This window comes from Coptis chinensis, chromosome 8 (assembly GCF_015680905.1).
Source record: "Coptis chinensis isolate HL-2020 chromosome 8, ASM1568090v1, whole genome shotgun sequence".
NCBI classification, from domain to species: domain Eukaryota; kingdom Viridiplantae; phylum Streptophyta; class Magnoliopsida; order Ranunculales; family Ranunculaceae; genus Coptis; species Coptis chinensis.
Genome location: NC_141463.1, coordinates 22992134 through 23004022, shown reverse-complemented (window position 1 = coordinate 23004022; position 11889 = coordinate 22992134). Strand labels below are relative to the sequence as shown.

The 11889-nt window shown below is 36.1% G+C and overlaps 2 protein-coding genes across 2 annotated transcripts; both read left to right on the top strand.

The window, feature by feature from the left end:
• Positions 1 to 1746: 1746 nt before the first annotated feature.
• Positions 1747 to 3764, top strand: LOC147480578 (putative ubiquitin-conjugating enzyme E2 38). The gene is made up of 2 exons (XM_086580543.1): positions 1747 to 1830; positions 2615 to 3764. The coding sequence occupies exon 2, from the start codon at positions 2629 to 2631 to the stop codon at positions 3550 to 3552; it is 924 nt and encodes a 307-aa protein (XP_086436669.1). The 5' UTR covers positions 1747 to 1830; positions 2615 to 2628; the 3' UTR covers positions 3553 to 3764.
• A 7738-nt stretch (positions 3765 to 11502) lies between these two features.
• Positions 11503 to 11889, top strand: LOC147480577 (uncharacterized). Its single transcript, XM_086578696.1, has one exon. It carries the CDS (start codon positions 11503 to 11505, stop codon positions 11887 to 11889), a length of 387 nt encoding a protein of 128 aa, XP_086434822.1.

Genomic DNA, 11889 nt, shown 5'->3' with positions numbered 1-11889 from the left:
CTGAGGAGTGAGGACAAGGTTGGACAAGGGAGATGGGTGGGGAGTGGGGTCCTGAAACACTTCACAAGACACATGCAAATAGAAGGACCAACCTTTGTAGAAATGACTCTGAGAATTTCTTGAAAGGGAAAACAACTCCTAAAAGTGAGGGAAGGTCTCATGACCTTTTTAAGATTATTCTTCTTAAAATCATAGTTTTAAAATTTTTTATACATAATAATAAAATGAAAAAAAATTATATAAAAACGGTCCCGTTCGTTAAATTTTAAAGCCCCAATCGATTGATGAGACAGATAAAAAAAAAAATAGAAGAGAAGGTATCATCAATTTTGCTCCAGTAACATGGCAGAGTGATATAAATCTTTTAACCATTTTGTTAGGTGATATACAACACACGGAAGCATAATGTGCTTAGGTCTGTAGGTTGACTAGCAAGTTCACTATTTTTAATTAGTTGTTTTATTTAGTGCTTCACAGGTAAGGTGTTAGCTAGAGTAAAATCGGATATAGGGGACTCTTGGTAACATGTCTTTTCTCCAAGAGTAGTGAATGTACGGTCTGATCAATAACTATTTAATTTCCTTTCTAAATATTCATTGTCTATTTCCTTTTTAACTTTGGTTATGTTGCAGATTGACATTTTAAAGTGGATCTTTAGCTCAATGGAAGAGCACTTGAATGTGAAATACATCCCAAGAGATGGTGGTTCAAATCCACCAAAGTCCTGTACTATTGTCTATAGTTTGAGTAGTATATTAAGTATGATTTGTCAGTGGTTTTTAACGGATATTATGTAGTTATTATTCCTTTAGATTGTTGAAATGTGAGGTAAGACTAATTTATTTTTTTTATATTTTTTTCATAAAATTTCAGATTTCTCTTTTTTTTTTTTCTTTTTTAAGCTATAAAGGTTCCCTAATAATCTATCATTCCATCTCACTGTTTTTCTTCTCATTTTTTACATCCCATGTGGCTAAAAATGGACTAAGCCAGTTAAGTGTAGTTGACTCTAATAATTTTATAAAAATTAAGTCCAAAATACAGGTAAACCCAAACGTTTAAAGCATACAATGAAACAATCCCGGCATGGCCGGGTGAAATGCTAGTACCTTTATATATTAGTCGGATACCAGCATACCGCCTCTCTATTTCCTTGTATTCTTGGTTGGAAATTAATATAGTACTAATTATTTTACATGTCGGTGCTATATTATTCCATAAGACCCAGCCGCTACACTTTCAATAATTTTACATTTTTCGTACTTTCAATAGTTTTACATTTTTCGCTTTTTTAATCCTTTTTATATTGGAAGCTGATGCATACAACCCAAGCAACTAGGTTTGAAGATATGAAAACCCAGACGTAACTGAGAATAGAACCCAAGACATGCTGATATAACCACCGGGGCCCTGACCAGCTGAGTTGTGGTTTCCAATCCCAGAGAAGTGGATTCTTACCAGGATTCGAAATACAATTGAATGCCCATTTAGATTCGAACCCCATTTATTTAGCATCTACCTTTGGGCCTCATAGTAAAATCGAAGGCTTTCGCTATATTTAAAACTGTTCATGTCCAATCCAAATTCCTATGTTCCTATCCAAAATTCTAAAGGATCGTAGCACAACTGGCATTCAGTTTTTGAATGGATTAGGACTGTAATGAGCTTATATAGGTGCTTCTATAAACAGATTCCTTATAAATAGGTTATAAACTTATCTTCATACTAATTACAAACTCTCGTTTTGCTCTTGATCAAAGAAAGAAAATAAAAGGAGTCCACCATCAGAAACAAGGTTTTGCTACTTGTTAGTTTAGAGACCTTCAACAGGTATGATTATTTTTATTTGTTTATTACTACTGCCATGTTTTTCTCTCTTAATATATGTAGCCTGGCAGTGTAACACAATGAAGTAACGGCGAGTGGGAAAAGATATCTTTTTAGGCCTTCTTTTAATTTCTTAATATATGTAGCCCGGCAGTGTAACACAATGAAGTAACGGCGAGTGGGAAAAGATATCTTTTTAGGCCTTCTTTTAATTTGTTAATTGTTAGAAAGTGATGGTGGATCAATAATCCTATATTATCTAGGGAAATATTGATGTTATATATACGTATCGGTCGATTTATTGATTGTGATCATCGGTACTGGTGCACCAAACTAACAAATAGGATGTTAGCTCGATACGAGCTCAGCGTTTGTACTTTCATGGTGTTTGAAGTTGACCTTGTGCTTGGTTCCCTGGCATTATACACAAAGCAGCGGGTTCTGGGTTCTGTGGACCCTGTATATACGTTGGCAATTAACCAGAGGACCCAGTATATACGTTAAGTAGTCCTTCGTTTTTCCCCCTTTTTAAGGGTTTTTAGGGGTTTAGGGGTAAGCAGCTAGGCAAGTCAATTTGTTGATCTTCTATTGCATTCTTCTGTTCTGCGAAATTGGATTTTCTTCATAGACATTCAAATTATGTAAGTTTGGAATTGCATTTACCTTTACTGAACTAGCTTTTCAAATCTAGGAATGCTAAGTTTAGTTACTTGTGCTGTTCCATGATGTTTTGTACTTCCAATTTAGGTTAGTAACTAATGAAGCCTTATAATTCGTTTTCATTTAGTTATCTTCTGGACAATGGAGATTGAAGAAGATGAAGTAAACAAGAAGTATAGAAGTTTCCAGAAATTCGACGTCATTACTGCAAACCCTTCAGACCACCATTACATTGAGAAATCATCAAAAAAGATCAAAGATACTACTATAAGAAGAATTGCCAGTGAGAGGAAAATCTTGGAAAATGGCCTACCGAATTCCATCTTCGTTAGAGCTTATGAAAAACGGATTGACCTTATGAGAGCTGTTATTGTGGGATCCAACAATGGTACTCCTTATTCCAGCGGTCTCTTCTTCTTCGATATATGGTTCCCTTCTGATTATCCGAACGCTCCCCCAAAATTCTACTACCATTCCCACGGCATCGACCTCCACCCCAAGTTGTACGAAAATGGTAAAGTTTGCGTTAGCATTCTCAACACATGGAACGGACAGGAAAAAGAGTTATGGAGACCGGAGGAATCAAATATCCTAAAAGCTTTGGAAGCTATTCAAGCAAAGGTCTTGAATGCTAAGCCATATAGTGAAAATCCTGATAACAACCGTGTGTTTGTCTTATCTTGCAAATCAATGTTGTATACACTTCAAAATCCGCCGAAGCATTTTGAATATTTCGTGAAGGGGCATTTCAGAAAGCACGCTCAGGCTATCTTACTGACTTGCAAGGAGTACATGAAAAATGGTGAATCTATCGATGGGATTGTAAAACGGCTCTACAATGCCTTCGAAGAAAATGGAGCTTATTGCAAGCATTTGGCATATCTTGTAAACAAGGAAAATGGCATAGTCAATTATGAAGCAGATGATAAAGTTATCAGGAGAGAAAATAGCAAATCCCGAGAACAAAAGAAAGATAGCGATAAGGATAAACATGGAGCTTTGAGGATGGCCTGGATGAAGTTATGGGGGACGAAGGAATCAACAAAGGAGTTGGTTTATGCTTAGCAAGAGTATGACCATATATACATGTTTTGATTTACAAGGTTAGATGCCAAAGTTTTTTTTTGTCTATGGTTGAATTACTGAAGGCAAGATACGGACTCCGCAGAACTTATAGGAATTTTTTGTTCTTTATAAATTTTAGATAGGATTTGCTACTCTCTTCTTTTCCCACTTTATAAACTGTAGTAATGATATGGCCGGGGCATGATCCACATTGGGTGCAAATGAATACAAGTTTATGTACATACCTGTGAAACTAGACAATACCAGTATAACCGAATTCTTTGATAACTTTTAGTACTGTGTGGGATGAGACTATGAGAGTATGTTCACATTTCCTTTCTAAACTTCTAGCTAGTCCATGTCCCTTGATACTTCGTTCACTCTCTCGAATCTTACTACAAAGACAGGCCGGATTGATCTCCTAAGAGCTGCAATTATTGAAACTTCATGCGCTCCTTTACTATAACGGTATCTTTTTTTTTGGATTTCTGCTTTCCCAAAGACTACTCAGTCAACCGCCTTCGATCTGTACACTCTTTCAGCTTGATATTGAATTGTAATTTGTACACAGATGGTAATGTGTGCTTAAGCATCTTAAACTCTAATTTTGGCCCACAATGGTAACAATCTCAATCAACGGTGGTACTTCAAGTCCTACTTTCTCTTCAAGCACTGGTTCTCAACGAGAAGCCTTTTTCTAACATGCCATTTGTAGTAGGTAATGTTGGGGAATAACGATACCAATCGATCCCCACTACACAGATAATTTGTAATATGAACACACTACTACTCACTACTACTTCAGACAAATTATAAATATCCACTACAACCAACCTAGCATGCCCAACTCTCTAAACAACTATTAACAACAAATAATAATGCAAAGAAAATATAAAGCATACCACAACACAAAGATGTACCGTGGTTCGGCCAATAATGTCTACTTCCACAAGAGCTAATCATTTTATAACATGAGAAGGAGATTACAATCACTCCTCTCAAGTCTCTCCACCTTACTAGATCACTCATATCTTTTTACAGATTTTTCTCTCTGTAAAGGTTTTCTCTCAATCTTGATTGCTCTCAAAATTAGATTTCAATTTCATGACTTGTGTTGGATCGTGTTAGGTTTTCCAAAACCTTGTTTTTGGTTTTTTTTTATTCCCCAAAAACCTAATTCGCAGTTACTGTAGATAGAAACTGCGAAAAATAGACATGGGCACGGGCGCCCTCTTGGCAAGGCCAATTTCGAGCGCGCGCGCCGTCAAGTGCCTGTTCCATTTTTCAAGAACAAAGGCGGCACGCGCATGGGCTAGACCAGTCGAGGCCTTTTCGGACCTTTTCATCTTTTTGATTTCTCTCCTTCCTCATTCTCATGTGAGGGATAACTCCAACAAGTAAATCCCTATTCGAGAAGAAGTCATTGCTTTATAATCATGCTGTCTGGCTATGGAATTGCAAAAACACGATATATTTGCCGTGCAGACTACCAACACATACAGAACTTGTTAACGATCACTTTCCTAAACCGGGAGAAACCATTCTGTGTGCTTGTAAAGGTGGCTGGTCAGGTGAAAGTTGGAGATGTAGTACCGACTGAAATCCCTTCTTCCCCAGCCTAAAAAGTATCAAAGCAGTTTACGACATTAATGCTTGATCAGTTGAACTCTACCCAGACCTTTTAGCTTGGTTTGCACGTATAGGAGTTTCAGTTGAACATTTCAGAGCAGAGTAACAGTTCATGTCAAAGCCTGAAGCAGTTGTAACGAATAAAGATGGTATTAGTAGCAAAGAGATTTTTTGCTAAAGTTGAAAACGACGAAGGCCAAGATCAGAACTGTGAGTGTAGTGTTTTGGGCGGATATACCTTTTTGAGTGAGTGGTATAAACAATTTACAACAATTTTATTTTTAGTTAGAATTTCAGTTACAATTTTCACAATTTGAAATGCTCGAAACATAATCACTTAGATTATGTTCGTGAGTTGTTGTAACATTGTTTGTACTTTGTCTTAATATATATAGTTAGATGAAGATCTTTTTTTTTTTTTATTCATTGGTTTAGTAGGTGGATCAAAGTCAAGCAAATCCCCATAACTTGAGTAAATGGAGACTGAAATAATTTAAAGAAAATTGTTTAGTCAAATGAATTCCTATACAGAATGACCGAAATAGAATTGCACATCAAAGCACACGTTTTCCTATTCCTATTCAAGTATTTAAATACAAGTTCAAGTTGGGGTACATAACTACATATGTTCAAAATTTCAAATACACTTTTCCTAATTTGTTACTGTTAGGAATATACAACTTAATTGTACTTACTCTTTACCAATTACCAAACTATACAAACCTTTTGTCTTGTAAGTGTCTTGTACTTCTTAATTAAATCCGAGCCTAGTGTAGATACACTATGTCCTTAAAGACAGATTTTCCCCTCACGGTGCTTGAAGGTTGATGGGAAACTATCTCCCAAGATAGAACGGTTTCCTTCTATAGAAAGCTAGCACTTCAAATCTATAGACTCGGCCGAAACCAACATAGTATTTGACTAAGAACGGAGGGAGAAGAGAAAGATCGAACTCTGTGTGATCCTCGGTTTCTTTTCTCTCCAAATTCATCCACTATTTATAGGTGAGTGGTGCCTTTTGAAAAACAACACGGTGACTCTTGGGAAAAAGTAAGCAACTCTTTGAAAAGTCACATGTTTGAAAGGACACACCATTTTCGACATATAGCATTGTTTTGAACCGGTGCCTATTTTTGAAGGTTGCACCTTTTCGGCATGATGATGCTTGTTTCAAACCGATGCACATTTCGAAAAGTCGCACATTTTCGCATAATGCAATTTCAAACAAATGCATCATTTTGAAAAGGTTTTCTCACATTACGTCTTGTTTCAAGAAAAACCCATTTCATCTTAAGTGGGGTAACTTGGGAGACAAACTACTCATTCATATTTAAATGGATTTGAGCAAATCATTTTTCTAACAATCCCCACATGAATGAAAATTTGGCTTCTTCTATCATAAACATCGGATTTACGTTCTTTTACAAATGAAAAGATACCGCGTCGTCAAGTAGCATGGGAGGCCTTGAACTTGCCTTAGTGAAAGACGATCGGATTTAATTGGACGATCAGTAGACTTCAATTAATGTCCTTGAACTGTCAGCCGTTTGTATAAACCTAGACAATCATCTTCACGCTATCTCCGAATCTTGTTGGTTCTCACGTTTGTGTTCATTTTTGCCTTGAACACTTCTTGGTTTCAGATAGTGCTTTTGAGATATTTGTCTTTAAAATTCTCATAGAAACGGCCCCACTTCGCACTAACATAGGTGATTTCTATAAAGAATATCCTGCAATACTCCACTTGGATAACATAACTTTCCAAGATATAGTAAATCATTAAAAGCTTGACTTATCCTGGTTCTCATATGCCTTTATCTTATATAGGAATGGGTTAGAGTATAATATTACTCCCGATTAAAGCTGAGTCACAAACATAATTCAGTTGGCCCATTGAACCTAGATCTTGGGATCTCCAAATAACTAGGTTGGTTTTTCCATTATGATGACTCTTGGTTGATTATCTCAAAAAGCTTTAAGCCCATTCCCCTTGATAATCTTTCTACTTGCTCACTTGTTAAACCTTTTGTAAAGCGGATCCATAATGTTATCTTTGACCTTACATAGTCGATTGAGATAACTCCATTTGAGAGCAATTGTCTAACGGTATTATGTCTACGGCGTATATGTCGAGACTTCCGAATACATGCTACTTGCAGTTAGGTATCCCATGTATACACACTCACGGCAGCACGAGTTTAGCCCAGTTTGGAATATCCTCTAAGAAATTTGAAGCCACTCTGCTTCTTCTCGAGCCTTGTCCAATGCTATGAATTCTGATTCCATAGTGGACCTCGCTATGCACGTTTGTTTTGAGGATTTCCAAGAAATTTATGCATCTTTCCTAGAGTAAAACACCACATTTGATGTCTTTTGAGTAATGCTTCAACAAATTTCCAATTTTGAATTAATTAATTCAAGGAGATTCATAATTCCCCACATTTTTCCAATTTCTCATGACAAAGTCAATAAATTGGAAAACCATTTAGATATATGTTTTTCAAGTGAGGCTTCTTCTTAAAGAATGTCACATATCATTCATATAGTGTCGAAAACATTTCTAAGACCTCAATTTTGCTTACAAGTATGCTTATAAAACAATATCTTAAGCAATCTTCTTTATTGACACTCTTTGGCGCAATAGTAAAACACATATATCTTACAAATAATACAATATTTTTTTAGAACCCTTTTAGCACCAGCCATTCCTAACATCTGGAATGAAGCAAGGATTCTCGGAATCTTGGATCATAATTCCCTCCAAGTGTGGCATTACCACCACCTTGTTTGCTTTCAAGAAGTCCATTCCAAGAATGACTTGAAAATGGTCTAAGCGAGCTACCATCAGGTCCACCTTTCCTCGCCAGTTGTGCATCTTAATGTCAACTTCCAAAGCGAGTCCTTTCACCGGTTCGACTTCTTGGTTCAAGCCTCTCATAGAGCACTGTACATTCGCTAGTTTCAATCCAACAGCCTCATTATACATACTCGTAAGATTAACGTATGAGTTGAACCGGTATCTACCATTGCTAGTATACAAGTTATTGAGTTCCACTTCTACTTAAAGTCGCCATCGGGGACCAAAATGTTCATACCATTCAACGAACTAGTAGGTCTAACAAATGAAATAGGAACAACATGAATAGGAGAACCTGGTGGTGTCGTCATTTCTATTCTAAAATAGAAACACACCTTCGTTATTTCCTTAAACCAAAAAAGAAAAGAAAACAGAAACAAATTCTGTTCGGTAAAGAAGAAGAAGAAAAAGGAGATCTGTCTTAAGTTGTTAGGAATATACAACTTAATTGTACTTACTCTTTACCAATTACCAAACTATACAAACCTTTTGTCTTGTAAGTGTCTTGTACTTCTTAATTAAATCCGAGCTTAGTGTAGATACACTATGTCCTTAAGACAGATTTTCTCCCTCACGGTGCTTGAAGGTTGATGGGAAACTATCTCCCAAGATAGAACGGATTTCCTTCTGTAGAAAGCTAGCACTTCAATTCTATAGACTCGGCCGAACAACATAGTATTTGACTAAGAAAGAGGGAGGAGAGAAAAGATCGAAACTTCGTGTGATCTGGTTTCTTTTTCTCTCCAAATTCATCCACTATTTATAGGTGAGTGGTGCCTTTTCAAAACAACACAAGACTCTTGGGAAAAAGTAAGCAACTCTTTGAAAAGTCACATGTTTCGAAAGGACACACCATTTCGGCATATAGCACTGTTTCGAACCAGTGCCTATTTCGAAAGGTTGCACCTTTTTGGCATGATACACTGTTTCAAACCAGTGCACATTTCGAAAGGTCGCACCTTTTCGGCATAATGTACTGTTTCAAACAAATGCATCATTTTGAAAAGGTTTTTCTCACATTACGTACTGTTTCAAGAAAAAACTCATTTCATCTTAAGTGGGGTAACTTGGGAGACAAACTACTCATTCATATTTAAATGGATTTGAGCAAATCATTTTTCTAACAGTTACTACAAATAGTCGTGTCGAACTTTCTAAGTTGTAGTGTTTTACTATGGTTTAAGAATGACTTAGCTCTTCTCATGTTTGCTAAGGAATGAAAATATTTAATTTCCTTTTTACCAATTTATAAAACAAAAAATAACAAAAATCTTGTTTATATTTCTACAAACAAATTAATTAAACAAAAAAAGAAAGAAGATAAAGAAAAGTAAAAAAATAAAACCCAACGCCCTAAAAAAAAGTTGGGCGCCCAAAAAATTCCAAGAAATGAGGCTCACCTCCCTCCAACCCGTTACACTAAACCACCCTCAAATCACCCCGACCCACTAAACCCCCCTCTTTTCAAACCATTTATATATGACCTCCCTGTTTTTGTAAAAATAATTAAACCCGGTCTAATTTTAATCTCCTCACCAAAATTGTTTCCTTTTCTACCCTTTCATATATGGGGAATACGAAAATAGAGATTTAAGATTGAAGAACACCGAGGATTACGAGTAAAAAATAAAAATGAATAGCACCGATTGAATAACATTGAAACAGTAATGTTCTTGTTTCACCATTGAAGAAACAAGCTTCCACTTTCAATCTCTCTCTCAATCACCTTCGATTTTTATCAGTAATCAATTTCGATAGGTTTGGTTCGATCTCTCTCTCAATCACCTTCAATTTTTTTCTAGACAAAAGTTTGGTTTGTTTGAAAGATTTGATTTTGAATCTATTAACTAATTTTCTTCAACTGTTTTAGATCTTCTTCAATTTCATCTTATTATTGGGTCTCAATCTTCTTCAAATTAATTGAATAGACTAGATGATGTCATCTCAACTTGTGGATCTGAACAAATAGTTCCATTTTTTCTCTTCTTCTATCTTTTTTCCTTCCTTCCTTCAATTTTTCAGTGTGCAAATGTATTCTCACTATAAATTATATTATGTAGATATATTTTTACATATGAGTTTTCCTATGTATAAATTTATTTTTGCATACTCGTTTTTCTATGCAAATTTATTTTTGCATACCAGTTTTTCTATTTAAATTTATTTTTGCATAGGTAGTACTTTATATGCAAATTTAACTTTGCATACTCATTTTTCTATACAAATATATTTTTGCATACCAATTTTTCTATGTAAATTTATTTTTGCATAGTATACAAATTTAATTTTTCAAACTAATTTTTCTATGCAAATCTATTTTTGTATAGTAGTTTTATATGAAAAGTTGTTTTTGCATACGAATTTTACGTTGCGGCTTCTTAATGTGGTGGCTTTTAATTCATGAAAAGTACTATGAACTCTGCTAATGTCAAAATGCATGGCATCCTTCACGATAATCTTCTAGAAGTGGTCGGTGAGAAGATGGTTGCAGGAGAATTATTGAGACTTTGGACGATGCTGATGCTATAAAGGCCAGCAATCTTAATAACTCTTCAGATGACTTTGCAGCTTGGGATAAGAGGCTTCAAGTGGTTGAGATGCTTGGCATGAAAGTGGGTTTTTTACATGTCGGATGAAATTAGCCTGACATCTGACATAATATATGTAAATGTATTTTTACATAGTCATTATATATGTAAATCTATATTTAAATAGTAACTTGACCTATAAAAACTTAAATTTACATAGTAACTTTTTGGTAATAAAAATTGCCCGACACATGACATAATAATATATGTAAATGTAAAGTATAAAAGTTGTTCTCTATGAAGATGCAAGATGTAGACACAATCACTGAAGTTTATCTTGTATCGGTGACATCTAGAATGAAGCAGAGTAACACAAGTTGCTACTGATGAGAGGGTACAAAAATTGGGAGTACACATGGGTTCTTGTTGCAGACTTTGTCGGCAATGCCCAGAAACACATGGTCACCTCTTCTGGTTGTGTTGCTTCTCTCAAAAGTTGTGGCAGTGGATAGCGAAAGCTTTTAATACCAGTCATATAGTGTGTTTGGATGATGCTTTGAAGGTGAATAACCAATGGAGCCCTAGACTGAAACAGTTATGGCATGCTTGTATAGTGGCTACGCTGATGAGTATATGGAAGCAAAGAAATTTGATACATTTTGAAGGAAGAACAGGAAACATTCGCGACTGTAAGTATTACATTCGAACTTAGGTGAAACTCTCGGGACACTTGGCCAAACACCACAACTTCAGATCACAGTTCGAAACAGGTGTGATCAAATTCTAGGATGGTGGCATCGAAGATTAGGAATGCACCAATTGTTAAGCAGTGTATTTGGATTCCACCGGCTCCAAATATATTGAAGTTGAACACTGATGGGGCTTTTCTAGGTAACCCAGGACCTGCTGGTATTAGGGATTTCGTATAGGGACAATATGGGTGGCTTCAAGCTTACGGTGTGGAAGAGTATTGGTGTAGGCACCAATTTTTGGGCAGAGTGTATGGCCATTCTTGAGGGGGTGGAGATTGCAATGTCTAAGGGATGGTACAAGCTATGGATCGAAACCGATTCCGAAGCAGCTGCACAAGCTTTTAGGAGTGGAAATGTACCATGGACATTGCAAACAAGATGGAACAATTGTGCGCTTGCAGTTCTAGATATTAAGATCACCAGCATCTTTAGAGAAGCTAATTATACTGCAGATAGGTTAGCCAAGACTGGAGCTTTGTTGGCTGCTAATGAACGAGTTGTATGTGAAGGAAAACCAGACTGGCTACACAAATGGGAAGGTCCATACCAGACCTTCTATAGATTTCAATGA